The sequence below is a fragment of the Tamandua tetradactyla genome, chromosome 11, assembly GCF_023851605.1.
Source record: "Tamandua tetradactyla isolate mTamTet1 chromosome 11, mTamTet1.pri, whole genome shotgun sequence".
NCBI classification, from domain to species: Eukaryota; Metazoa; Chordata; class Mammalia; order Pilosa; family Myrmecophagidae; genus Tamandua; species Tamandua tetradactyla.
The window spans coordinates 88,867,133-88,894,575 of NC_135337.1; the positions used below are offsets into that span (position 1 = coordinate 88,867,133).

General features: G+C 57.0%; 3 protein-coding genes across 12 annotated transcripts in view; 2 read left to right on the forward strand and 1 right to left on the reverse strand.

Moving 5' to 3' along the window:
- The first annotated feature begins 4,776 nt into the window (after window positions 1-4,776).
- Window positions 4,777-10,610, forward strand: PODNL1 (podocan like 1). Its single transcript, XM_077121632.1, has 10 exons — window positions 4,777-5,027; window positions 5,221-5,442; window positions 5,644-5,737; window positions 6,209-6,273; window positions 6,372-6,481; window positions 6,780-6,936; window positions 7,503-7,618; window positions 8,655-9,312; window positions 9,874-10,022; window positions 10,138-10,610. Exons 1-10 carry the CDS (start codon window positions 5,025-5,027, stop codon window positions 10,286-10,288), a joined length of 1,725 nt encoding a protein of 574 aa, XP_076977747.1. The 5' UTR covers window positions 4,777-5,024; the 3' UTR covers window positions 10,289-10,610.
- Window positions 10,611-11,281: 671 nt separating this feature from the next.
- On the reverse strand, window positions 11,282-25,543 carry CC2D1A (coiled-coil and C2 domain containing 1A). Of its 4 annotated transcripts, none has more exons than XM_077121619.1 (29): window positions 25,229-25,543; window positions 23,956-24,091; window positions 23,031-23,143; window positions 22,870-22,935; window positions 22,482-22,616; window positions 22,142-22,379; window positions 19,425-19,549; window positions 19,082-19,154; window positions 18,870-18,944; window positions 18,637-18,767; window positions 18,476-18,548; window positions 17,653-17,786; window positions 17,184-17,295; window positions 16,923-17,095; window positions 15,492-15,614; window positions 15,345-15,403; window positions 15,131-15,247; window positions 13,958-14,031; window positions 13,820-13,878; window positions 13,682-13,733; window positions 13,488-13,587; window positions 13,309-13,399; window positions 12,877-13,014; window positions 12,721-12,785; window positions 12,087-12,150; window positions 11,854-11,980; window positions 11,621-11,697; window positions 11,489-11,536; window positions 11,282-11,412 (listed from the first exon to the last, which is right to left on the reverse strand). In XM_077121619.1, the coding sequence occupies exons 1-29, from the start codon at window positions 25,286-25,288 to the stop codon at window positions 11,392-11,394; spliced, it is 2,859 nt and encodes a 952-aa protein (XP_076977734.1). In that variant the 5' UTR covers window positions 25,289-25,543; the 3' UTR covers window positions 11,282-11,391. The 4 variants fall into 4 exon arrangements, with proteins under 4 accessions (XP_076977734.1, XP_076977735.1, XP_076977732.1 ...); XM_077121620.1 differs by having other exon boundaries at window positions 12,721-12,782; window positions 17,184-17,298; XM_077121617.1 differs by having other exon boundaries at window positions 17,184-17,298.
- Window positions 25,544-25,664: 121 nt separating this feature from the next.
- Window positions 25,665-27,443, forward strand: part of BRME1 (break repair meiotic recombinase recruitment factor 1) — a 29,721-nt gene continuing 27,942 nt past the window's right edge. For 5 of the 7 annotated variants that reach the window (XM_077121624.1, XM_077121622.1, XM_077121626.1 and 2 more), the window contains exons 1-4: window positions 25,665-25,703; window positions 25,990-26,049; window positions 26,559-26,610; window positions 27,069-27,104. In XM_077121624.1, the coding sequence (XP_076977739.1) occupies window positions 26,580-26,610; window positions 27,069-27,104 (67 nt within the window). In that variant the 5' untranslated portion in view covers window positions 25,665-25,703; window positions 25,990-26,049; window positions 26,559-26,579. The other 2 variants (XM_077121623.1, XM_077121625.1) reach the window with 2 other exon arrangements.

Sequence of the window (27,443 nt, forward strand, 5' to 3'; positions counted from 1 at the left end):
GAAACCCAGGCCAGGAGAGTGGACCCACCCATATACATGGAGCGGGTGAGTTTGCCCTGAGGGCAGAGGTTGAGTCTCCCATCTCATTGCAGTGGAAGAGTTGTGCCACCTCAGGCCTTGGAAAAGGTTTAGCACACTCCTTGGGGGACTGAGGAGAGCCTGGCTACCACCACATGGAGGGGTTGAGCGTGTACCCCGGAAATGGCAGAGAGCCCAGGGTTGGCCCCAATGCCTGGAGAGAGTGGAGCCGAGAAGAAGGTGGTCTCTTCAATGTTCCCCAAGGTTGATTTGGAAAGAGGCAGGCCACTACATAGGCCCTTGGAAAGTGTGGGACTGCCACTTTCTAAAGCTGAAGGATAAATGACTTTCAGACTTTGAAATCCAATGGTATTTACCCTGCTGATTTTCCTTCCAGTTTCTCCCTATAGATCCTGTGACTGTTCCTCCTTTGCATACTGGTACCAGACAACTTGTTTTGAGATTCACAGGTCCACAGCCAGAAGAGAATTTTTTGTACTTTATTGTTGTTCAAGGTGATGCGTGTAGTTGCCAAATTGACAAGGGGTGGACATGAGTAGTTAGATTCATTTGTCAACTTGGCGAGGTGAAGGCACATAGTTCTGTTGCTGTGGACATAAGCCAATGGTATGTGAACCCCATCTGTTGCCAATTACATCTGCAGTCGGCTAGGAAGCGTGCCTGCTGCAATGAATGATGTTTGACTTAATTGGCTGGTACTTAAATGAGAGAGCACAACATAGCACAGCCCAAGCAGCTCAGCATACCTCATCTCAGCACTCGCAGCTCAGCCCAGGCCTTTGGACATGCAGAAAGAAATCACCATGGGGAAAGTTGTTGGAACCCAGAGGCCTGGAGAGAAGGCCAGCAGAGACCATCCTGTGCCTTCCCATGTAAGAAAGAACCTCAGTTGAAAGTAAGCTGCCTTTCCTCTGCAGAACTAATTATATAAATCCTCTTTTATTAAAAGCTAGTCCGTCTCTGGTGTGTTGCATTCTGGCAGCTAGCAAACTAGAACAAGGCCCTATTCACTGAGGTCTCACTTTCTGGGAACCCAGAATATTCCCGGCCACCATTTTCTGGTTTCTTTATACACAGGAGTTCTCAGCTTATCTCTTTTCTGTCACATTTCACTATAAGCTGCAAGGAGAAACCAGGCTACACTTTCCACATTTGATTTGGGAATCTCTTCTGCTAAATATCAAGGTAATGGCTTTTAAAATTTGCCTTTCATCAGAACCAGTAGTGAATTTTGCCAGATTATCTGCTATTTTAAGACTAGGGTCTCCTTCCTTCCAGTTGCAATAATATGTACATAATTTCTTTCTAAGGCCTCATCAGAGGTATCTTTAGAGTCCACATTTCTACCAAAGCATTCTAGGCCTTCTCTATCAAGCATATCACAATTCTTCTAGAATCTCCCCCATTTCCATTTAAAAAGCCATTCCAATACTTTTGGTATTTGCAAACTGCTGCAGCACCCCACTCCTGGTACCAAAATCTGTTTTAGTTTGCAATTTGCCAGAATGCAATATACCAGAAATGGAATGACTTCTATAAAGGGGATTTAATGAGTTGCAAGTTTACAATTCTAAGCCCATGAATATGTCTGGACTAAGGCATCTAGGGAAAGATACTTTAATTCAAGGAAGGCCAATGGGTCTGCAATACCTCTGTCAGCTGGGAAGTCTGTGGCTGGCATCTGCTGGTCCCTTGCTTCTGGGCTCCGTTGTTTTGCTGTTAGCTGCTGACCTTTGGGGCTGTTTGTTATGCAGAAAAAGCATGCCTTGCTGACTAATATACATTGCAGCCACATTTTCTATTTTACTGGATATGGTCAGTTTCCTTGTCTCATTCCGACCCTTCCTTCTCCATGGCCATCTCTGGCTCCTCTGCGGCCCATTCCTCAAATGTAAGTATTCCTCAAAGCCATGGCCGCCTCCTCCTCTTATTCTATATCCTCGCTTAATGCCACCCACAATGTACCTTTAATTCTCACCTCACTGGATATTTCCTGTAGTAGTTTAGATTCAGCTTCTAAAAATGGGGGGGGGGAAAGAAGAAATAAAAGAGAAAGAGTAGAATAAGCAAGAGATATGTCTGTTTCTCTCCAAAGTCCAAGGAGACTGGAGCTGGCCATCCAGAGGTGGCATGACTCTTCATGGTATCCAGAACCCTGACTGCTGGTATCTCATTGCTCTACCATGCAAAGCCTCTGGTCCCAAGAGAACTTCATGGTCAAAATGGCTGCTGGATCTCCAGCCATCACATGTACGTTTCTACAGTAGGAAATAGAAATTCACCCCCTTTCCTTGAAGTAGCACGTACCACTGCTGCTTACATTCCATTAGGCAGAGTATGGTCATACGGCCACATCCAGCTGCAAGAGATACTGGGAATGTAGTTCTTTATTCCAGGCACCCATATTCCCGGCTAAATATTAGCATTTCTGTGGACTGAGCCCAGTTTCAGAGAGGTTTATCATCCAGATGGAGACCGATTGAGAACTATGGCCTCGACCCTTGTCTTTAGGTTGAATACTGGCAGAGAATGAGGAGGGGGTTATCTTGAGAGTGCTTTGGGACCATTACCTGATATCACAACTCCTGTTTTCCTCTTCTTATTGGGAGATTGCATTTTTTTCAGCCTTTTGGTCTCTCCCACACAAAATAAGACTGGATGGGACAGGCCATCAACGTTATTATTGCAACTGTCCCTTGCCCCTGGACCCCTCATGCCTGCCCGCCCTGAGGACAGACCTTCAGGACTGAGGAACAATAATTCACCCTTGCCCTGAAAATCTACCCTCACACACAGCCACATTTCTACATGCATTCCCTTAATGTGCGTAAACGCCGACTTGTGCTAGACTCTGCTGGACATGGGGGGGCTACAACAGGTGGGGTGGGGCTAGGCAGGGTGTGAGGAATATGAGGCCATTGGGCCATTTACAGGAGTGCTGGTTGGTTAGGTTATCAGCAGGTCAGCACATCCCCTCCCTCTGTCCAAAGAGACCTGTTTGGAGATGGGCATGTGGCCTAAGCTAGGCCAATGGGATCCAAGCTTGAGGCTTTAGGCTGGGGAATGAAGGTATGTTGCTTTGGGGACCATCTCAATGCCAAGCAGGGGAGCCTGCTGGTAGAATTGAGAGGAAGAGAGAGAGGATCCATCTGGAGACCATCATTTGAGCTCCTGGATCCAGCTGTACCTGAAGGCACATCCTCCCAACATTTCTGTTCATGAGTCAGTTCTCTTTAGCAAGCTTGCTTTGGGTGCTCTGTCCTTTGCAACTGAAAGAGACCTGCCCAAAACTCAAACAGCTTGGTTCTCGTGGCAGCTTCGCTGGGGCTAGGACTTGTGCAGTAGTTCAGTCTCCCCAGAATCACCTCCAATACTATGTTCAGAAGACTAAGGGGGTCTCTACTCAACTCCTTCCTTGTGCATTGGCCTCATGTGGAGAACTTGGGGTCAGGTCTATGGATCTCTGCTAGCTTAGGCTACATCCTGTCCCGACCCAGCCGTGAGTGGGAGAGGGATCATCAGGGGGTCACGCAATCCTAGCAAATGCAGACAAACCATAACAGCTCCAGAAGGGGCGTTAAAGACACAGACTTCCCAGGACCACCCCAAACATGCTCTCTCTCCATCACATCTCCTCACGGGCTTGTTCTCACCGGCACACCTACTCTCCAAGCTCCCATCCTTAACCCCAGGTATCATTTCCATCACCTCAGTGTCCTTCATTGCTACCTACTCAGGGTTCAACTTCACACTCCCTGGTGGGGTGTGTTCCCACAGCTCTCTCCCACTGCTCCCCTAGCCCCAGCTCCCCCACCCGACCCTGACGGATACTCGCTGGAATAACCCCGGTGATCCACCGTCCCTGCTTCCAGGGATGCAGGATTTTGAGTGCTCATACCAGGAGGTTCCAAACAAGCAGATCACCCTCTCGCTGGCACCCTGACTGCCTGTCCTTCCCGGTCTCACATCCCTGCTCCCCTGCATCTTCCGAATTAAGAGCACTGGACCCCTGTGCCCAACTTCAGTCACACCCCTTGTCCAGCCTGTTGCCTGGTTCACCCCTGAATCGAGTGCTCGGCAAGTGCAGACATTTCATCTGTCACCCCCATTCAAAGTGTGGGAGAGCTGGGGTCCAGGCAGGAAGAGGAGTCCTGCTGGCGATGGCTCGGCTGAAGGATGTGAAGGAGATGTGCCCCTTGCCCCCTGCTCCTGCACTCAGAGCCCAGAGACGCCCTTTACACGCCATCTCATTTAATCCTGTAACATTTCTGAGACGATCCACACAGGCTGGCACCCAAGCTCCCATCCTTAAGCCGCGATACATATCATTTCCTTCCAGGCAGCTGTGACCACTTGAGGTGGGGGGGGTGCGGGTGGGGGACTCTGCCGCCAGCGAGGCCAGCTGGCAGGGGTGAGGAAGGGCTGGATGGCAGCACTGGCCCAGAGCCCCCAGACTGGCATCTGGGCTGGCAGGTTGAGCCCAGCAGCCCCCACCCTGCGACCCCTCCCTCCCAGTCCCAACCCCTGCAGGGACCTTCCTGTGCCCCAAAGCCTCCCCCCGACCCGGCCCTCTGTGCCCTCCCCTCTTCCTGCGGTCGGCCCAAATACCAGACAGGGCCAATCTCAGCTTTTCTCCAAACATTCCTCGTTCCCGTGGCCCGGCCTGAGTTGGCTGAGGTTACGCAAGCAGGAGCTGGGGTGGGTGGGGAGGCATGGGGGGGTGGTGCAGAGGGGAAGGGCTGGCCTGTCCTCGCCCACCCATACGGCCACTTATTCACCCTCCCCAGGGCAGGGAAGGGGGCAGGCCAGCCACGTCCCCCCGCCCCCACCCCACGCCCACCCCTGGGAAAACAGGCTGGGGTACTGGGGGCTGGGGGCGGGGGCGGCCTCGGCAGAGGCCCAGGAGGTGGCTGCCCGCCTGGTTTCCGTCTGTCCCGGAGACCTGGTAGGCAGCTGGGGCGAGGCAGCAGAGCCCGGGGCTGGCTATGGTAAGGTGGGGCCGGGAGGGTCTGAGGGGCCTCTCCTCCTCCCCCCTCCAGCCTCTGCCAACGGGCTCTGGCCACCCAGACCACCCCCCTCCTCTCCCCCCCCAGACCCTCCCCTGATGCGGGGATGCTTCTGTCGCCATGGTGACCCCAGGCCCGGCCTGGGGGGCGCGCTCACCCCTCTCTCCACTCCCAGTGGCTGAGCCTGCTGCTGCTCCTGCTGTGGCCGGGCCCCCCCGCCGCCCCCGGTGTGGAGGACGCCGCCTTCCCCCACCTGGGTGAGAGCTCGCGGCCCCCGCCCCGGGCCTGCCCCCCACGCTGCTCCTGCCCCAGGGCCGACACAGTGGACTGCGAGGGTCTGGATCTGCACGTGTTCCCTGGCAACGTCAGCAGGGCCGTCCGGCACCTCTCCCTGCAGGTGGGGCTGCTGGTGATGGGGGGGTGGTGTGGGGGGGTCGCGGGGAGGGGGGTCTTGAAAGGACCAGAGGTCAGTTCTGATGAGTCTGGGGTCTGCGTGCTGGCAGCGATGGGAGTCGGAGTGGAGATCCTGGAGGTGATGGGTGCTGAGGGTGCTGGTTTGAGGTCGGGAGTGTGAGTGCGCCCCCCCTGCACTCCCCAGAACAACCAGCTCCAGGAACTCCCCTACAACGAACTGTCACGCCTCAGGGACCTGCGGACCCTCAACCTGCACAACAACCTCATCTCCTCCGAGGGTGAGGGGGCAGGGGCACTGGGGGGGCCTCCCCAGCCTGTGGGGCAGGCGGTCCCAGCAGCCCTCTCCCTTCCCGCCCCGGGGCTGCGGGCAGCGCGTGGCCAGCTTCCCAGAACCGCCCTTTGCTGAACAGCATGGAAACTCGGGGGCAGGGGTGGGGGGCCGGGGGCTGTGGCTTTGAGTGGAGGTGACGGGGTGGGGGTGGGGGGTGGGAAGAGCACCCAGAGCCTGTGCCGGCCTCCAGACAAGAGCTCTGGGGCCACGGGGACTCCTGCCGTGTGCCCTGCTCCCCCAGGTCTGGGGGTCCCCTAACTGTAGCACTCCTCAAGCCAAAGATCCCCTACAGGTCCAGGGTTCCCTGACTCTGCCCCCCAGCCACAGGCCTGGGGTCGCCCCAGCTCCACTATGCTCGGGGTCCCCTCACCGCCCCAGGCCTGGGAACCCCTAACCAAAACCTGCCCTCCGCCCCCAGGCCTGCCAGACGAGGCCTTCGAGTCCCTGACGCAGCTGCAGCACATATACATCGCCCACAACAAGGTGAGCCCAGAGAGGGCACAGCCTGGCCCCAGGGTCACACAGCACAAAGGGGGGCACAGGGAGGTGGCACTGGGACCAGCGCGGCTGCGTTCCCCCAGCTGTCAGTGGCCCCCCAGTTCCTGCCCCGCTCCCTGCGCGTCGCGGATCTGGCTGCCAACCAAGTGACGGAGATTTTCCCACTCACCTTTGGGGAGAAGCCGGAGCTCAGGTAGCCCCTGGCCCGAACAGGCGGAGGGGCAGGGGGTGTCCCCACCCCGCCCTGGGGCTCCAAGGGGGCATGCCCTATACTGGGGGTGGTGGTATGGGGTTCAGTGCTCTGTGTCCTGGAGTCCTGGAGGTGCAGACAGCATGCACGTGCTCACAGCCTTCCACACACTCATGCACACACTCACTAATACAAACGCACCCACACACACACCTTCACGGGGGCCCCCGAGCTGGAGCGGGGTGGGGGTGGGGGCGGCAGGGAGGGTGCCAGCGGGTGGCCGGAGCCTGGCTCCCCTCAGGTCCGTGTACCTCCACAACAACCAGCTGAGCAATGCCGGCCTGCCCCCCGACGCCTTCCGTGGCTCTGCAGCCGTCGTCACCCTCAGTCTCTCCAGCAACCAGCTCAGCTACCTGCCACCCAGCCTGCCACCCGCGCTGGAGCGGCTGCACCTGCAGGTGAGGCCGGGGCGGGGGGGGCGTGAGCTGGGGGCACTGGGGGAGGCCCGGGGCTCCCGTGGGGGGGCCTCCCCGTCCTCACCCTCCCCACTCCAATCCCTGGACTTCGGCTTGAAAAGATGCCAGTGGCCCCCCCAACCCTGACGAAAGTGCCTGAGGGCCAGGCAAGTAGTATTTAGGAGGCTGAGCTATGGACCGCATGGAGCTCTTCTTCTCTAACTGGGGTCTCTCATGCTCACCCCAAGTTTGTGCATCTGCCCCCAGCCCACCCTCCCTCCCTCTTCAACACATCCCTGGCCATCTGTTTTTCTCCATTCTCATGTGCCCCCCACACCTCTCTTCTGGGGGACCCCTCCATCCCCTCACGTACAAGCCTCCCAATTCCCCAGCACTCCCAGCAGTCAGAAGACCTCCCTTGAATCTCATCCGCTGATGGCTCGCTCTAGGCGCTTGCTGAGGAGTTAACGCAAACCCCCGTCACTCCTGCACTCAAGAACATTCCATGGCTCTCCTCTGCCCCCGACTCTCAGTCTCCTTCTCTTCTCCGCACCCCACCCCCCTTCCAGAATAACCTCATTGCCAAGGTGCCCCGAGGAGCCCTGAGCCGCCAGACCCAGCTCCGTGAGCTCTACCTCCAGCACAACCAACTGACGGACAGCGGCCTGGATGCTACCACCTTCAGGTGGGCATTGTGGTGGGGTGGGAGGGGCCTGGCAGCAGTGGTGAGGATTCAGAGCCTGGGGTCCAACCCTCTCAATCCCCCTCCCCCAGTGGGCCAGTCACCCCATTTACCGAGCACCTACTGCTTGCAAAATTTGGACAACATCCACTCTGAGACGTGGTTTTATACCCCCAAGTCACTGCAGCCACTTGGAAAAGGTCGCCTTTCTCCCTCAGTTCCAGAACTTCGTCATGGTCACATGGTCACATCGACATCCTAGGTTGGAATCTCCCCTGGGCACCCCAAATTTATTTCTCACCTCATCAACCCAAGATGAAACCTCCAGCATATCTCAGGACACTTCCCTAACCCTCCTGCCCCCAGGAGGGTTTTTTTTAAGTTGCCTGCCCCCAACTTAAAAAAAAAATGTGGTAACAAATATATAGCATAAGATTTGCCATTTTAACCTTCTTTTTTTTGTAGTCTATTGCTAAACTGTTTTATAAGCCCTGCAAATGCAAGACTTAGAAAAATTTGGTGCAAACTTCGGATGACTGTATGACATATGCATGTATATATATATATATATCACTGATTTTAACTATCTTTAAGTGTGCAACTCAGTGGCATTCGTTACTTTTACAATGTTGTGCCACCATCACCACCATCCATGGCCAGACCAAAACTTTCTCACCACCCCAAACAGAAACTCCCCATTCCTTGCTGCCACCACCCCAAGCCCCTGGTCACCTCTCATCTTCTTTCTGCCTCTATGAGTTTTCTTATTCTAGCTATTTCATAGAAGTGGAACCATATAAGATGTGTCCTTTGGTGTCCAACTTCCTTCACTCAGCATCTTGTCTTCGAGGTTTATCCCTGTTGTGGGATGGACCCTGAACAACACATTTTTCCTGGCTGAGTAATATTCCGCTTTCCGGATGGCACACATTTGGACTACCCATGCACCTGCTGATGGGCACCAGTTGGGACTATGACGCTGTGAGCTCCCAGCCTGACGCATGGTCCCGTCTCCCCCACCCCCGCCCCCCATCCCCAGCAAGCTGCGCAGCCTGGAGTACCTGGACCTGTCCCACAACCAGCTGGCCGAGGTGCCTGCTGGGCTGCCCCGGACCCTGGCTGTCCTGCACCTGGGCCGAAACCGTATCCGCCGGGTGGAGGCAGCCCGCCTGCTCAGCGCCCGGGGCCTGCGCTACCTGCTGCTGCAGCACAACCAGCTGGGGACAGCGGGTCTGCCCCCCGGGGCGCTGCGGTCGCTGCGGCGCTTGCACACGCTGCACCTGTACGGCAACGGGCTGGAGCGCGTGCCCCCGGCGCTGCCCCGCCGCCTGCGCGCCCTGGTGCTGCCCCACAACCGCGTGGCTGCTCTGGGTGCCCGCGACCTGGCCTCCATGCCCGGCCTGGCCGAGCTCAACCTGGCCTACAACCGCCTGGCCAGCGCCCGCGTTCACCGCCGGGCCTTCCGCCCGCTGCGCGCCCTGCGCAGCCTCGATCTGGCCGGCAACCAGCTGACCCGGCTGCCCTCCGGCCTGCCCGCCGGCCTGCGCGCCCTGAGGCTGCAGCGCAACCAGCTGCGGGCCCTGGAGCCTGAGCCGCTGGTCGGCCTGGACCAGCTGCAGGAGCTCGGCCTGGCACACAACCGGCTGCGCGTCGGCGACATCGGGCCGGGGACCTGGCACGAGCTGCAGGCTCTCAAGGTCAGGGGTGGGATCTGGGCCAGACTGCACATGGGGCTGTCCCTGGGCTGTCCCTGGGCCTCTCTGCCACCTCTGTCTGCCCAGCTCGCCCCTCAAGGCCTTGCCAGGCCTCCTGTGTGTCAGGCCTTGGCACAACAGATAAGGCAGGTCCAGCTTCCAGGGCTCAGGCCGTGGCCATCCCCTCTGCCTCTTCTATGGATGCTATGGTATCTCTGGGTGCCAGGGATGCTTGCAGGTCCGGAGCTCCCACGGTTCCCGCCCCTGCTTGGGAGTGAGACAATCAGCAAAACAAACAACAAGGGGAGGGTAGAGTGTGTTCCAAGATGATAAGGGAGTGGAGAAAACAATCCTTGCAGCAATGAACAGAGCATCTCCCTAAGCAGGGACCCTGGCTGTGCCCCTGGCCCGAGAACAGGGAGGGCCTGGCACAGAGAAGGAACTCGGTTGACTTCTGCGGAGAGGAGGAGTTTGGGGACAGAAGGACCAGGCTAGGTGTCGAGGGAAGGTCCTGGGTGGCCCAGGTTCGGGGCCCACACGTGCCGGCTCTGTCCCCCCGTGCAGGTGCTGGATCTCAGCCACAATGAACTGTCCTTCGTGCCCCCTGACCTGCCTGAGGCCCTGGAGGAACTGCACCTGCAGGGCAATCGCATCAGCCACGTGGGCCCAGACGCCTTCCTCAGCACGCCCCACCTGCGCGCCCTCTTCCTCAGGTGCCCAGGTGCCCGGAGGGCAGGGAGGGCCCGGGCCGGGGGAGGCAGGCAGGGGCAGGCCAGGGTGGCTGGTGCCTCCCCTTGCACCTGCCCTCACACCCGCTCCTCTGTCCAGGGCCAACAGGCTCCACGCGACCAGCATTGCCCCAGAGGCCTTCCTGAGCCTGGGGCACCTGCACGTGGTGGACACCGCGGGGAACCCGGACCAGGTCCTGATCCAGCTGCCGCCCACAGCTGTACGACGGCCACGCGCGGGGTTGCCCTGAGCCCAGCGGGGCAGCCCCGACTCCTAGGGGTTTCCTCAGGCTGAGGACTAGGGAGACAGGGCTTGCAGGGCTGGCCCAGGCTGCTGGGGGCTGGGTGCTACCCGCCCCGTGGGTGAACCTGGGGGAGGAGCGCCCAGGAAGCAGCTCCACCCGCATATGCAGCGCCATGCACATTCTAGGGTGCAGAGTTTGCTGGCCTCGCCTGAGTCCCCCACGTGGACAGAGACGATGACAATAAAGCCTGACCCTTTGGACTTGTGGAGGGTTGTGCCCACTGACCCTTCCCATACCACAACCCAAAATATACAGCTGGAGAAACTGAGGCTCTGAGATGCTGAGTGGGTGGCATAGCAGGAGCCCAAGGCTGACATCCCCCCACGCCCCCCACACAGACACGCGGCATTGCAGGGTGCATGCAGGGGTCACCAAGAGCCTCACCACATGCGTGCCCAGCCACCCCAATACTTCCCACGCCCACAGTGAGACAGACGCCCTCAGGTGGCAGACACAGCAAATGCGAGGGATAAACACCCCCTCTGCTGGTCCACGCCCTGCCCCTACCCCAGCCTGCCCCCATCGCAGGCAATGCCCATCCGCCCCCAAGGGGTTGTGGGGGGCACCAAGCCCTGCACTGAGGGCAGGAACGAGAAAGAGAGGCAGGATGGGCTGAGCCGGTGGTAGCCCTGGCTGTTTATTCCACAAGTCTGGGAGCCAGCTGGGGTACGTGACCTCAGCAGTTTCTTTGGGGTACGGGTGGGATTTGGGGTTAAGGCAGGGGAGGGACTGAAAGTAAAGTGCTTGCAGGGGTCCATGGGGTTGGTACCAGCTGCACTCCCACCCTAAGGGCTGGCCAGGGGCCGGCACCTCCAGGGGCTGTGCAAACAGGATGCTCAGGGGCCTACTTGGCCAGGCCTGCCAAGGGTGCCGGAAGCTGGGCTGCGGGTGCCCAGTGTCTGGCTGGGAGTCGCCCCCGATGCCCTGGGGCAGCCAGGGAATACACTGTCCCATGATTGTCCTCATTTGGTCTGCGGTTCGTGATCAGGGGGGTCAGCTCCTCCCGGGCCTGGGGGCCTACTCCCGGCCCTCGGCCAGCCACCTGCTCTTCACCTGTGGAACCGCTGCAGCTGGAAGGGGGCGGGGCCACAGGGTCAGAGAGGGTGGAGGCCGCGCCCCTGCCCTCCCCAGCGCCCTGGCACTCACCTCGCTCTCCACCAGGTTCCTCCTGTACAGCGCCTCCTTGGCGGCCTCCTGTGGGGAGCTGGTGGTCAGGGGGCACAGCCGGTGGCAGCCCCAGCTTGCCCAGTCCCGCCCAGCCGGCCCTGCCCGCCTCACCCTGCTGCCGTCGTTGCCCAAGCGCCTGGCGGCCTCCGTGTAGAACTGCAGCTGCCGCTCCAGCTGCGCCGCATACTCTGCGAGCAAAGGGTGGGGGTAAGGGTGGAGCCGGGCTGCCCCCACCCCTCAAGACCGTGCCCATGCCCCAGCCCCCAGCCCTTGTTCTGCTCTATGCTACCCTCACCGCCCTGTGCCAGCTGTGCCCTATCCTGAGCCCTTCCCAGGCACCCTACCCCGCCGCACGCCTGCGCCCCCCTGCTCCAGCTGTGCCCGCTGCCATTGGCTGCGTTGCACCACGTCCTGGTACTGCTGGGCCACCTCCGGGGGCACCGGCCGCTGTGCCTGCCTGAGGGCCAGGATCTGGGGAGGCAGAAGGGGCTGTGAGGGTCCCACTGGGGCCTGCAGACCCTCCCCTGTCCTGTGCCCCGTGCCCCCAATCCCCCAGCAAAGCAGGGCAGGCCCCCACCTTCCGCTCCAGACGCTCCTGGTCAAAGGCCAGCACGCTGAGGCTGTGCAGGGGCCGGGCTGGTCTGTGGGTGGGGGTGGGGGTGAGCGGCTGCAGGGGCCCCCCATCCCACCCCATAAATCCAACACTAACTCCTCGCTGGACACTGGGGAGGCAGCCAGGCCCACCCTGGTGCCCACTGAGTCCACAATCTGATGGGGAGAGGGCTGCATGCCCCGACGACGGAGACACCCATGGTTAAGGCTGGGAGAGGAGCCTGAGTGTTCCAGTAGGTGGGGAACCCAGCAGAAGCACCCGACCAGCTTGGGGGCAGGGAGGGCTTCCCGGAGGAGGCAAAAGCCAAGTTAGGACCCACAGGACGAATAAGAGTTGGACAGAGAAGCAGGGAGTAAGGGTGAGAGGTAGGGGTCGCCTGGGCAGTGGAACACAGAAAAGGTCAGAGGCCTGGGAAAAGCAGGGTTGTAAACGAGTCAGCAGGAGGGAGGGGTCCGACAGAAGGCTGGACATATCTATGATGGTCAGGTCACAAAGGATCTTAAATATTGGGCTGAGGAGTACAAACTGCATCCTCTGGAAGAAGGGAAGGAACAGGGTCCAATTTTTCCCTGTGGCAAGGCCCCGACCAATCACCTACCTGTTCCCTGGTTCCCTCGCAGGGGGAGGCCCGGGAGGGGCCTTCCCTTTGGGCCCAGCCATCTGCTTCCGGGGACAGAACCAGTACCATGACTCTTGGCCCCCCAAACCACGCCACCCCCTTCTCCGGGGCAGACCCAGCAGGTAGGAGCCTCACTGTGGGCACAGCTGCTGGCACAGGGTCAATGACCAGCCACCTCTCAGTTGTGGTCTCCAACTGCTGGGCCGTCAGCGGCTCCCGGATGCGGACCATCACTTCCAGACGCCCCCCTGTGGGACGGCGGCCATCCAGGACCTAGGCGGGGGCCAGGGTGGGCTGTTGGTGGGAAGCAAGTGGTGGCCGGAGACTCCAGACCAGGAACAAGGAGAGCTGGCGTGGTTTCCAACATAGGACCCTTTAGTTATAGGTGCGTCGCCATGGGTGTGAGGGACGACACTGGACCAGGGTGGTGGGGGAGTTCAGTACTGGGCCGTGGGGAGGCCTGCAGCTCCCAAAGGAGGGCCTGGGTCATGGAACAGGGCCCTGGAGAGGCTCGGGACAGGAGGTGTTTGAATGGCCTAGCCGTGTGGGTGACCATCCACCTCATACCTCAAGAATCTCCCGGACCTCGCACGCTGTCTCCAGGGTGTCCAGTTTCAGCTGTGCTGTGCCCAGGACCCGGTCAGTCTTGAACAGCCCCCTGTTGGGGGAGTGGGGAGCAGGGTGGCTGGCCCAAGGGTAGTTCCCCCTCTCCTGGGGCCCACCCAGCCCCCCTGACCCCAGCTCACCCCTTGTGGACAACTTCGAACTTGATGCCTTTGGTCTGGATGGCCCGTCGGAAGCCACGGTGGCTGCGGTTGATGGAGAGTTTGAACTGCTCCTTGAACTCTGCCGGGGAACGGGGGGTACGGAGGGATCAGGCCACTGTCTCACGGTTCTGGTTGGGTTGGGGGTGGGGGTGGGGGGTCTCGTGACGGCTCACCGGGGGAGTCTGTGTTCTTGACCAAGCTGGTTTTGTCTTTCTGGGCCTCTTCCTGCGAGCGGACAGGAAGCAGGAAAGCTTAGGGGCTTGGGCCTGGGCCCCGCCTGGGGTGCCGCCCCACTCCAGCACCCCGCATACCACATTGGGGTAGGGGAAGTCGAAGCGCACAAACACATCCAGGTCACCGGGGGACAGTCCTGCAGATGGAGGAGGCTCAGAGCCGGGCAGAACGGCGGGTCCCCGGGGTCCTGAACCCCCTGCCCGCCGGCCCCTCACCTGGGGGCGTGGGCAAGCTGATGCCCTTCACGATGAACAGGAGCAGGTCGTTGACGCCGAGCTCGGGAAAGATCCTTCCAGGCAGCGGGCGGGCAGGGAGAGAGAGGCACCTCAGCCCCACTGCCCACCCTGCCTTCTTGTCCCTGGCCTCCTAGGGTGTCCCAGCTCTGGAGCTCCAGTTTTGGTATCAGAGTAGAGAACTCTGTCTAGTTCTGCCACTGGCTGACATATGAGTCCTTTCTTCAGGCTATGGAAATGTATTTGGTACCAGTGTCCTTGCTCTTGGGGGGCCTTCCTTAATATTTCTGAGCACCTACTGTGCAACTGCCAGTGTCCTCACTGCTGGTGGATCTAGAAGTAAATGCAGCAAACCCTATCCCTGGGCTCACAGAGTCCAAATCTAGTGAGGGGACAGATGACCAATGGATACATGAATAGGTAAACAGAAAAGTTCAGATGCTGTGAGCTCCTCTGCAGAGAATGAGAACAGGGGACGGGGGGTGGGCAACTTGAGGAGGGGAGAGGGGTGCTGCTATGGATGACAGACAGAAGCAGGGAGGGCCTCCCAGGAGAGGTGACAGTGTAGGTGATTTGCATGGTCTAAAGGGAGCAGAGACCTGGCAAAGAGGTCCGGGGCAGTGGAGTCAGCATGTGCAAAGGCCCTGAGTGGGAAGACATGTAAGATGTCTGTGGACCAAAGGAAGCTCACGTGGCTGGCGCCAAGCAAAGCGGGGATGGTGCAGGGGGATGAGGTGCCACGTAGCCAGGCACAGGTACAGACTTGGGGAAGCCAGGGTCAGGGGCATGGGTTTAACCCCAGGTGCAGCGGGGTGCCACTGGAGGGCAAATGTCCACCTCCAGCCCCATCTATATAGTGGGGAAAATGATCTCAACTCGTCAGGGCATGGGGAAGAAATCACAGGAACAAGAGCAACCACCACCAAAATGATAATATGGTCTCCCACGGGCTTGCCCAGGCCCCTGTGATATGGGAACTCTCTGTCCCTTGCAACCGTGCTACTGTGATTGCCACCTCACCAGGCCGCCCCAGGACCCTTGCACGTACTGGCCTGCCACCACCAACCCAAGCTGTCTTCCAGAGGCTCACCCTCCTGCCCAGCCCTCTGGGGAGCACAGAAGTGGCATCCAGCACAGGGGGCCCCCAAGACTTACTTGATGACACTGAACGTCCTCTGCTCAAAGCGGGCAGGGGGTGTGGGGAGACCCCGAGCGAAGGCCTGCTTCAAAGTCTGCATGCTCCGCTTACAGTCCTCAGCCAGCTTCTCGAATCTACCAGCGAGAGAGCCCAGTTCAGGCCTGCTGGGAGGGGCTGGCTAGGGCACGGGGGGTGGAGATGTCCTGTGGGGGTGGGCGCAGGGACACTCACTTGCTGGTTTCGGTAATGTTGCCCAGGTGGGTGAACTGGTTAGAGTGATTCAGACACATCTAGGGAAGCAGAAGATGGTGTCGGGAGGGTGTTGGGGCTGTGGCCCGGGGAAGGGGCGGACAAACCGGGCCGGGGGCCCCCGCTCACCTCATGCTGCTGCCTTATCAGCTTGGTGAGCTCGCCATAGCGCCGGGCAGCCTCCTGGGACAGACCTGGGCCTGGCCGCTGGACCAGGGCGAAGTCATCCTTGTTGACGGGGGCAGGGGGTACCTGGGGGAGGTGAGGCTCATGGGGAGGGGCCTGCTGGTCAGAGCCCAGGGCTCTGCAGTTGTCACCTCCTCCTTGGAGAGAACTTCCCTGACCCCACCTCTGCCCCTGGCCTCTGCTTGTTCTACTCTGTCCTTTCCACCATCTGACAAATGCAATCCTCCCATCATCCAAGAAGTTGTTTATGGAGCTCCTATTGTGTGCCAGGCCCTGCTCCGGAGCCAGCAATAAATCAGGGAGATGAAAGTCCCTGCTGATGGGCAACTGACATTCTTTTGGGGGAAAAAGGCAACACATACGAAAAATATGTAAATTATCTGATAGAGTAGAAGGTGACAAATGTTACAGAGAAAATTAAGACAGGGTCACCCTCAGGGCCTCTGGGATAGTGACATTTGAGCAGAGAGCTGAAGTTAGCCAAACAGGTATCAGAAGGAGAGGGTTCCAGGTAGAGGAAATGGCCAGTGCAAAGGCCCTGAGGTCAGTGCAGGCCTGGTGTTTGGGGACAGCAAGGCCAGGTAGTTGGAGGGAAGGAGGGAGGGGGAGAATGGGAAAGAGGAGGGCATGTCGTGCAGAGTCTCTGGGCCCACAAGATGGGGCTAAGTTTGTTTCTTGCTGTTCCCAAAATGCAATAACCACTTAGATTTTGGTCTGCTCTGTACACAGCTATGTCCCCAGCACCTGGCACAGGGCCGCACCCTAGGTGCTCCATAAATATTTCCTGTTGTGGATGCTGCTCCATCCTCAGGCCATCCCACCAAACTTGGCCATACCCCTGTGGGGCAGAGCGCACAGCCCCCACTTCTCCAGGGAGGAAAGTGAGGCCTGGAGACTCTGAACAATGTCGCAGAACCTGCTAAGCATCTCTCCCTCAGATCCAATCTGCCCCTTCTCTGGTAGGGGCGTCTCTATCTCCCAGAAACTAGGCATGGCCCTGTGACTCTGTTCTGGACAATGGGAAGCAAGCGGAAGTGACAGCAACTCCATGTCACTTCCTTAAAGGGAAACTTCTCTTGTGAGTCCCTTTCCCATAGCCCAGGACATGGATGGGGCAATGGTCCAGTTCGACCACATGGTCAGGTGGCAGAGCAATAAGGCAGAAGGAATCTGGGCCTTGGATGGCCTTGTTTTGCAGAGCCCCAGCTGCCCCGAGTGTTACCTGAGATTAGCCTAAATGTCTACCTCATCTCAGCCACTGTTAGGTAGGGCCTGTTTGTTACACAGCTTAGCCCAGATGCTGACTGATACATTCCCGGTCATGTGGGCTGATTCATGGACACCTGTGCAGGGATGATGGGCCTAGGGCTTCACCTTGGTGATGTCGACAGGCAGCCCATTGCGGGAGGCCTCCAGCATGGGCTCCAGCCCCTTGGCTTGGCGCAGGTGCATCTTGGCACCTTCCACATCATTCTTCTGCTTGGCTCGCAGTGCTGCCTGCAGGAGCTGCTTCTTGCGGCCCTCCAGGAAGGCCAGCTGTTGCTGGGCTGTGGGCACAGGGGCTGCTGCAGGTGCTGCCCGGCTGTGGATGAGGTGATGAGGTTGCCGAGGTGGGGCCAGGGGTGGGGGACATACCTCTGGTGGATGTGCCTTTGGGGGCTGCTTTGGCTGCTAGGGCTGATCCAGATGGGGGTGCCTTCGAGGCAGAGGCCTTGGGCTGGGTAGTGGGGGCCGCAGGGCTGTGGGACTGCTGAGAGACAGGGAAGGAGTTGGTGCTTTGCCTGCATCGATGATGAACCCACCCTGAAAATGCTGGAGCCTCAAACTGACAACAGCAGCTGCCTCGGTTTTTGCTCCGCCAGCACCCAACAAGATATAGGCCCAGGCCGGTTCTCACGGCTGCTTTGCAAAAGTCCCGGACGTTAGGGACTATTATTAGCCCCAGTTTACAAACAAGGAAACCGAAGCTCAGAGAGGTGATGTGGCTCCTGAAGACACACAGCCAGGAAGTGAGCCTGGTTCTCTCTGACTCTAGGCTGAGGCTCTCAGGGCTTTGCTTTGTGGCCATTCCCCTGCCTTGCCCCAAAGCCCCGGCCCCAGACACCTTCTTAGGCTCCTCGTCCTCTTCGTCCTCTGGGCCTTCAGTCTGGGTGGCTAGCTTCACGGCAGTCTCCAGGACCCCTACCAGGCCCTGCTGGGTGGGCTCGGAGGCCTCCAGGCCCTGGATGGGGGGAAAGCCTGGGCGGCCAGTTGGGGCCCGGTCAGGAGGCAGGCACCAGGCCATGAAGGCAGAGATGTGAGGGTCCCTTCCCACCCCACGCAGTCTCAGGCCTCTAATTCTGCTTTGAATCCAGGGAAGGAGCTGCTGCTGGTTCCATGGAGACACAGACATTCCCAACTTTCTTTAAGCCTTTTGCATAACCTGGTCCAACCCCAGGCCTTGTCCAACTCCAACTAGCATGTCCTGATCCATTCCCTGTGCCAGTGGCTGAGTGGGGCACCTGGGCGTGGTCCCTGGCCTAGAGGGGCTCCCAGGCCAATGAGACCAAGATTCAGAGAGAGAACCACTCTCTCAGGGGATGCGAAGGCAGTGCTGAGAACACAGACAAGCCCCAGAGCCACTGGGGTGTGGATGGGAGGCCAAGCAAGTGTCTCCAAAGCTGAGGCCTGATGGCTGAGAAGGAGTGAATCGAAGAAGAAGAAAGGGACAGTGGTGGCCTCTCTAGACTTAAACCCCAGTTTTTAGTGTCAGCCAATTTCCACGATGTAAACACTCCTATATGACATTTCACGCTACCAGCGGTTTCAGCAAACTTGTGAAATTCCTGCATCAGTAGCAATTAGCTCCCTACGCCTGCAGGATGTGAAGGAACAGCACCTGCGAGGGCTCAGAGGCTAGAGGGGTAGGGGTCAGGGGCAGGGCCTACCTGGGGGCACAGGCAGCTCAGTCACGTCCACAGCTCGGCCGGCCTTGTGGGCTCGGATGGCGTCTTGGTATTGCTGCAAGGGGACGCAGGCATTGAGACTGGCTGGGCGAGGTCTCGGGGGCCACCCCCCAAACCTTCCCTACCCAGGGGCCCCCACACACCTTGACAATGCGCTCGTGCATGCGAGCCTTCCGCTGGTCCCCTTTGGTCTTGGCCTGCGCAGCAGCCACATGGTACCTCTCCATTCGCTGCTCCAGTGCCTCCAGAAGGTTCCGTGGGGGTGGGGGCACCTCTAGGCCGGGTGCGGAGGGGGAAGGGTTAATAGTCTAGGGGACGGGAAGACAGTTTTGTCCCAGCCTGAGCCCCACCCCCGCAGAGGGTCCCAGGAGCTCACCTGGTGCAGAGGGCGCTGTGGTGGGGGTTGGAGGCTGGGGAGGCAATGGAGAGGGTGGGTCTGCGGGCAGCTGGTCTGGGGACAAAGAGGGCTTGCTTGGGTCCCTCCACACCAGGCTGGGCTGGCCTGGGAGGGTCCCCAGGCCTGATCATGGGGATGGCAGCACCCAGAAGAACTTCCTGGAGGATGGGTGGAGGTTGGGGGACCCTCACCAGGAGGGGGTGGCACACGGGACAGGTCCACAGGATCCCCCCTGCTCAAGGCCTCCAAAATGGCATCTAAGCTCTGGGAGAAGAAAGGAGACGATTAGGGGAGGAGACTGCTTGGGGAACCCCCCCACATCCTGCCATTCGAAAGAAGAGTCCCTTCCTTTATACCATCATTGCTTACGCCCATTTCACAGAGGGGATAAACTGAATTCCCAAGGGGAATAGCAAAACCAGAGCTGGGAAGTGACCCAGCTGGGGTTCAAACTTGGGCCTGCCTCTGTTTGCAAGGATTATCAGGACCCTCCATCCCCATCCTCTCCCTCCAACCCTGTCAGTCTGAGCGCACCTTGGCCACCCGGAAGTGCCTGGTGGCAGTGGCAGTGTCCCCCTGCTGCTTGGCATGGAGGGCGGCCAGCTTGTACTCGCGCTGCCGGCTCTGCAACTGGGCCAGGGTACTGGGGCTGCCGGTACCTAGATGGGGCGCAATGCATGGGGGGCTGCCAGGGCTGGGCCGACTTCTCTGTACAAACCACTGATATTTTATCCTTACAACAAGGACCGTTCTTAGTCCCATTTTATAGGTGAGACAACTGAGGCTCAGAGAGGGGATGCTATTTCCCAAGGTCACACAGCCTGGAAGTGGAAGGGCTGGGACTGAACTTCAGGCCCAGCACGCTCCAGAACCATTCCTATTCCCCAAGAGAATTCTGGAAAACTTTATGTAGCCTTATGCGTTGTTATGTTAATGTCTGAAATTTTTTATCTTTTAAATATAAAGTGCAGCAAAAGTCTCACATATGTTGACATTCGGGAAATAAAACTGTTCCCGCACTCTTAAAAATCTAATGGGCCTTAACACTTATGGAGATTTGAAATTCACAAACATTCGTTTTTAAACTATATCCATGGGCTCATATTTAGCAGGGAATTTCACAGCTTTTTCTCCTTGAACTCTTATTTCCATCCATGTCCTAATGCAATATATTTATATTCTTGAGTCTTTTTTTGTCCACCCTCTCATACATTTGTGTAGCGAAAATACATTTATGCAGTGTGGCTACAAAGTTGGGAAACATAGATTAACTGATTTTTAAACAGTATGTTAGTTATGTTTTCAAATAATATGCTCAATATGTTTTTTGGGGGGAAATTTCCCTACAATCAAAGCCAAACGGTACAATTGTGGATATATAAAAAAAGTGCAATAATTATACCAATGCGTGTCCACAAAACCTGCAAACGCCAGGAAAACAAGGTAAACATTATACTTTTTCAGATTAACAACTGGGCCCCGTGATTTAAATTTAGACATGCTTCTCCTGAAAAGGCATTTAGCAGTTGAAGAAAACCTTGACACTTCACTGGTGGCACTGTCTGTGACTGTAAGTCTCTCAGTGCTAAAAAAAAAAAAAAAAAATTCACACAGATACTTGTAGATGCTAATCCACAATCACCAAAAGGTGGAAACAACTTGTGTGTCTATTGACAGATGAATGGAAAAAGCAAATATGGTCCATCCACACTGCAGAATATTATTCAGCCATAAAAAGGAATGAAGTTCTAATCCACACTATAAGATGGGTGAACCTCGAAAGCATTATCCTAGGTGAGAGGAGCTAGACACAAAAGGACAAATATTCTGAGTCCACGTACACGAAATACATAGAATAAACAAATTCATTGAGACGGAGAGTAGATTAGAGGTTACCAAGGGCTGGTGGTGGGGGGCAAAGGGGAAGGGGAGGTTGTTGCTTAATGGGTAAAATTTTCTGTTTGGGGGGGATGAAAAAGTTTTGATAACATGACGGTGATGATAGCACAACATCGCGAGTGTAGTTAGCACCACTGAAGTGCATACTCAGAAATATTTAAAATGGCAAATTTTATGTGATGCATATGTCACCACAAGAAAGTTAAAAAAAAATTGTTTTTTCTCCTTGGTTGAATTATTGTTACAATTATTACCAGCATGTAAATGGGATCAGAACCCAAATCCATCAGGCTTTTCGCCAAATAATTTTTATGCAATGGTAAAATTTTCCTGGAACAGCACCTCTTGCTGTCATTTTGGGGCGGGGTCCTCTTCCTACCAATTAATCCACATTTCCCCATTCATTCTTTCCCTACTTTTCTTTGGTCTTTTTTGAATGTACTGAGAAAACAGCTCATACCAACAAGTGTATGGAACTGGGTAGAGTCTCATTACCGTAACAGCACGTGATTCTTTGAACTCCAGCCAAACGATATGCCACAGACCCCACTGTGAAAAGTCTGCGGTGATTTTAGCGGAGAATTTCAGGGGATGGGATTCTGAGAAGCCACCTTGAACTTTGCCAAAAACAACAGCTCTGAAGCCAGCCCAGCTGGAGGAGAGTTTTGTCACCCAAGTTAACTCTGTCCCCAACCTGGGAGAAGATTTCAGAAGGGAGGCAGGCCTTCCATTCCTTTAAAATGGGAGGTGGGGGACTGGGAAAGAAAACCTTTCAGGAGGTGTATTCTCCAGGAGCTGAGCTTCAGGGTAGAAGACAGAGAAGCTGAGGGCTTAGGAATTCTTCATTTAAAACTCTGTGCGAAAGATGTTATTGGGATATGTGATACAATTGGTGTATAGACAGTAAACTTTACATCAACGTTAAATTTCTTGAATTTGACAACTGCATTAAAGGGGTTCCATAAGTGAATATCCTTGTTCTTAGAAACTGTACATGGCAATATTATGTGTTCAGGGATCATGATAAATAGACAGACGATGGATATATGGATGGATGGACAGACAGACCGACAGGCAGACAGCTAGCTTGCTAAAATGATGTGGCAAACTGTTAGAAATTGGTGGATCTGAGACTCTAGGTGAAGAGTGGGTTGGAGTTCTTGGTTTTGGTTTTGTATTATTTTCCAATTGTCCTGCAAGTTTGAAATTATTTCCAAATAAACACTTTTAAAAAACAAACAAACTCTCTGCATGCCTCTAAGCCCCTTGGAAAGCCTTCTTCAACTTCAGGGGCCCGGAGACCCAGGAGGTGTTCAAAATATTTCACAATCCATCCATGCCCCCAGACCTACCTGGGAGCAGCTGGGGCTTAGCCGGGGCACCCGGGAACGAGGCCGGGACTGTGGAAGGAGGTCCCGTCATGGTCACCCTAGGCTCTGGGCCTGGTGGGTTTGTCGAGACTGGCTGGGTGGGCGCAGGGGTGGGGGCAGGCATGACCGTTGGACCCTTCCCCACAGCCACAGGTGGTGGGATGTCCTCTTCGTTGATGGTACTGCCCCTTCGGACGGAGGCCAGCAGGTTTTCAAGAGTCTGGAAGGAAGCATGAGCATGGGGGTTTCAGAAAAGCTGGAGCTGGGCTGCCCACCGGGGGTGGTGGTCGGGTCCCCGGCACCCACCTCCCCACTTCCTTACCTTGAGTCCCCGGTCGTAGCGCCGCATCTTTGTGCCATCCCCAGCTTGCCTAGCGCTTTCTATCGCAGTCTGGTAGAGGGCCAGCCTCTCCTGCAGGGTGGCTTCCACCCCTGGGCAGGGAGCTGGGGGCTTTGGCTGCAGGAATGAAGGGGATCCAGGCTGGAATGGGGACTCCACTCCATGTGGCCCTCGTGGTGGGCCCAATGCCCATGTGGGATTTTGGTCCCTGTGCCACTTCCCCTACCTCAGCAGTGGAGTAGTCACAACCCTGTTTCCTGGTGGAGGGGACTGAGGTCCCATGGCCAGGGTGGGGGGACAAGGGTGAGCCCTGAACCTCAGGCTATCTGTAGGACTCTGGTTCAAGGGAGCAGGGTCAACGGACAGGTACCTGAGCCAAAGGTGGCTGGGACTCCAGAACCTTCTGTTCTTCTCCAAGAACCTCAGTGAGTTCCGCCTGGAGGGACACACGGTCAGGGAAGCAGATGCGCTGGTGTGGGGGGCACAGGGAAAAGGAGCCCCTACCCGCCTCAGCTTGCCCTGGCCCCTCACCAGCAGCTCATCATCAGCTTCCACATCGTCCTCATCTGTCTCTTCTTCCTCCTCATCCAGGTCTTGCATGCACAGGCCGGCCATTTTCTCAATGGTTTCCATGGGCAGTGGCCCTGGTGGTAGGGGGAGGCTGAGGCTGGACCCAGGATCCGCTCCCTGCACTGCCAACCTCTTGGGCTTCATCTCTTACTCATAAAACCTCAGTTTGGGGGCCAGGTGACCCGAGTGCAAAACCTGCTCGGCAGCATCCGGGCTGTGTGAGCTTGCGCAAGTGGTTTCACTTGTCTGGGCCTCCGTTTCCCCATTCATTAGATGGGGTCGTAACCATCCTTCTCTCCCAGGTATCTTTTGGGAACTAAAGGCAAATAAGCTCTTAGAACGGTGAGTGGTAATATTGTCAGCATTTTCTATTAGCGAAAGAGTTTAAAGGCTCTGTGTGTCCTCTGGGCTCTAACCCCAAGTAATGGCAGCAGCATCCCCAGAATTCCCGGCCCCCGGCCTTGGCCATGACCCCTCCTAACCATCCCGATTGTGGGTCCCTACCTGGGAATCTGGCCCCGACTTGGAGGTCTTGCCAGGCCCTGCATGAAATGCTTTCCCAACACTTGGGAGCTAAGCATTGTGAAATGTGGTTACCGTCCCCATTTTACATACAGCAAAACCGAGGCCCACACTGGTGTCGTGACTCGTCAGGTCACACAGCCAGTAAGCGGTAGAGCTGGAAGGTGAACCCTGAGTCTGGGTCCTGTGTTGTCACATTAACCTCTTACCCAGACCACCGGCTCTAGGAGGGCAGGGGTCTTCTCTGGTCTTCCTTCCCCCCATCTCCCCGGTACCGGGCTCCAAGTCCAACACACAGCAGGAGCTCAGAAAACACTCAGGGGGTGTGCATGCGTGTGTTAGTGTGGAAAATGCAAGCACTCACCTTTGCCCTTGAGCTTCTCCAGGCCTGGAGGCTGGCCCCCCACCAAGGCCAAAAACTCGGCCTCCAATTCCTTATCATTAACTTCATCTTCGGGAATCATCAAGCCCTCTGGGGAGAAGTCGACCAGCAGGCCCAGCTGTGGGAACAGCGAGGGGCCTGTCAGTTCTTGCGAAGGACCCCATTTTTCCAGAGGCAGCCAAGACGAGCCCACAGTCCCCATGTGACCCATGATACCCTACAAGCCAAGATCAATGGGACAAGCAGGCCCTACCCGCTGCCCAGAGCAGAACCACTCTGCATGCCAGGGGGCTTTTCCTTCTAGAATCTTCAGAACAGGGGGTTGGAAGGTCTGAGGCATCAATGGTAATTAGAAGCCTTCGGGACAACATTGAAGTCAAAAGTAGGGGCTGTGCTGGGAAACAAACTTGCTTTTCTATCCTGGTTAGTAACGAGTTGTGACATGATAATATCAGAACTATACGAACCTGCCCCTTCTATGTAGGTCAAAATGGTGGACAATCAGCAGCGGTGTAAAAGCACCACGTATTAGTGACAACGGTAATGTCTGTTCAGTGCTATGTTCTAGCACTTTCCAGAAGTTATCTCAAGGAAACTTGGTGTTACTAGGATGCTTAGGATCTCTCTTTTACAGATGAGGTAACTGAGGCACAAAGCTGTGAAGGCACGTGTCCAATGTGCAGGTGCGGGAGGGAAATTTTAGGCCTACCAGACTAAGGCCTGGTCACTGAACCATGCCCTGGGCTCCCTCCATCAAAGCTGAGAAAAGCTGAACGCCTGGGTGCTGGGTGTCTGGGGTACAGGAGCTAAGGGAGGGGAGAGGTTCAGCCACAGTCCTGGGGAGCTCGAGGAAAGCAGCTTTCCATTTGTATTTCTGGTCAAGCAGTTAATCCCTATGACCTTGGGCAGGTGTCTTCATCTCTATTTTGTCACCTGGTCAGAGATCAGGACTGGTGAGATTTTATGACTGTGCAGATGGGGAACTCTGGGCCTGGCCTTAGCGACCTAGAGCTGCTGCGGCAACAGGTGGCCCCGAGCCCGGAACGAGACGGCAGGAGCTGGGGGGGCCGGGCCCTGGAGGCCGCACTGTGAAAGGCCAGGGGTGAGCGGCCTCCCCTGGTGGGGGCGGGGGGGCCGGGGACCGGGTCTCACCTGGAGGGCGGGGATCAGCGCCCCTGGTGGGTGGGGCCCCCCCCAAGCGTGTGATAGGGGTAGGGAAGGTGCATCGGGCGGGACCGAGGGGGCACTAACTCACCTGGCGGGCGGCGGCGGCGCCTCGGCCCGGAGGTCCTGGGGGTCCCTTCCTCTTGTGCATCGTCTAGGCTGGATCCCCAGACCACCGGCGCCGGCTCCCGGCCTTGCCCTGCCTCCTCACCGCCCCCCCCACGCGCCGGGGCCTGTTCCCGCGCACGCGCTCTTCACGGGAGACGCGGGTCCCCTCTCTCAGCGCCCCGCGCCCTCGCTCTCGCCCCCCGGGGTGACCGCCCCACTTCCGCCTCGGCCCTTGGGAAGCCGTCACCGCAAGGGAGCGCGGCCACTAAACTCGCCAGGTCCGCCGCCCGAACTACAACTCCCGACAGACAGCGCGCAGGAGCGCATGCGCAGAGCGGGAAGGCGGGTGAAATCGTGGGTGGCGCGGGGAAAGAGGCGGAACGTGAGGGTGGGGGCTGTGTCGCGCATGCGCATTGCCTGCCTTGGCGCTGCGCGGGAAAGAGGCGGAGCGTGTGCAGGTGTGAGAGGCGGTGGCGGCTGCGCGGTTGTCGGCTTCCCTTCGCCACCTGCGGGCGCCGGTCCCACCTGGGTGGCCGGGCCTGAGGAGTCCTCATGTTTCAGGGTCCGGTGTAGGGTTAATGCGGGTCTAGTGGCCGAAAAACGGGGTTCCACAGCGCCAGGCCTCAGGCCTCCCGTCCCGTCAGTCCTCGACCTCCATTCCTTCAACTCCTTACAAGCATTAGTTTTGTCTTTTTTTCTCAAAATAATTTAATGCACATAATTTGACTGATTTTACCCTAACAGATCCAGGAAGCGCTAGTTGCTGCCAAGTTCAGAGGGACCTCCACAATTTCTCTGGCCTAGGTGGGTTTTGGCTAACCGGGACTCGAGGCTGAAAGAAATGGGTCCGTGGGTCACTGCTGCTCCTCCAAGGGCCCAAGCCTTCCCTAAAGACATCTAAGAGCCCCCTTAAAAGTCCCAGGTGTTCAAGTAAAGGGACCCCCGGTGGCTCCTGGAATGGCTCTAGGTACCCCAGCAGGAACTCAGGGCTCGGCACAGGCTGTTGCAGCCCGGGGAACTAGAGGAGGGTTTCCCACAGAGGACCACCTATGCCCACATGCTGCCCAGACTCACCTGGGTCAGTGGACATAAGGTGGGCAGTCCCACTGCAACGTGGAGGTTTTTACCTGGCGTTTGGCTAAGGTGGCAGATCTTGTGCCATGGACAAAGACTGTGACCCCCACCTTGTATCCTATTGGGTCCCATGAACCCCTTGGGGCAGCTGGACAGCCCAGTGGGGTGGGGCTGGTATCTGCTCTTGGAACCACTGACTCAGATTGTTATAATGGAAGGTCTTTGCTTGTTGTCTTCAGGTTTCTCAAGGGAAAGCTGAGATGAGTAAAAGGAAGAAGCTTCGAACCTCAGGTATTTGTCCAGGTTGACACTGCTTTTTTGCTGCTTCTGCATATAGGGGGGATATGCAGAAATGCAAATGGGACCACTCCAGGTTCCTTAAAAGAAAAATGACTTAATACATGCTAATAGGAAAAAGATACAGATTTTGAAGGAGTATGTAAAATGAAATGTGACAGCTTTTTGGAGTCTGTAGGCTTTGGGGGAGGGGTACAGCAGTCTTGGAACCTAGTGCCAGAGATGTCCCCCAAATTAGAGCTTGATGGGCTAAAATGCAAGCCAGTCCATTTTGTGGCCAGTTGCTTCACTCGGGAACCACACACACTGGTTTCATAAACCTGGCTCACTCACTTTGTGATGGAGAATGAGTTCCTCTGTGCCTTGGGGAAAAATACTGTGGCAAAATAGGCATAACATTTCCTTTCCTATAAATCAGGTATAGTAAGCGCACCTACCCTTTCTGTTTATAGCAGAAGAAAATCTCATCTCCAAGGATTTAGCCAAAGGTGAGTATAGTGAGACTTTACTAGTTGCTTCCGCAGCATTTATGCTTCTGCCAAACCAGTTGTCCCCACATCTACCACAAGCCAGAGCAGAAACTGTTTGCTTTAAGAAACCGCATATCCCCTGTCCCTTGGCCATAGCAATCAGTGGCAGCAGTGATTCTCGGCCAGGGCAGTTTTGTCCCCCCAGAGGACAGTCAGCAATGTCTGGAGATATTTTTGGTCATCGCTGCTGGTGGGGGGAAGGTGCTGCTGGCGTCAAGGCCAGGGATGCTGCCAACAGCCTATAACTATAGCACAGGATGGCCCCTACCCCAAAGAATGATCCGGCTGCAGATGCCA

Coding starts and splice junctions, on each gene's coding strand:
- PODNL1 (XM_077121632.1), top strand. Junction 5,738..6,208: donor CAACCTCATCTCCTCCGAGG/GTGAGGGGGCAG, acceptor CTCCGCCCCCAG/GCCTGCCAGACGAGGCCTTC. Junction 6,482..6,779: donor GGGGAGAAGCCGGAGCTCAG/GTAGCCCCTGGC, acceptor GGCTCCCCTCAG/GTCCGTGTACCTCCACAACA.
- CC2D1A (XM_077121617.1), bottom strand. CDS start 25,288: ATGCACAAGAGGAAGGGACCCCCAGGACCTCCGGGCCGAGGCGCCGCC. Junction 11,981..12,086: donor AGGAGCGTCTGGAGCGGAAG/GTGGGGGCCTGC, acceptor CTGCCTCCCCAG/ATCCTGGCCCTCAGGCAGGC. Junction 11,537..11,620: donor TGGGCAACGACGGCAGCAGG/GTGAGGCGGGCA, acceptor AGCTCCCCACAG/GAGGCCGCCAAGGAGGCGCT.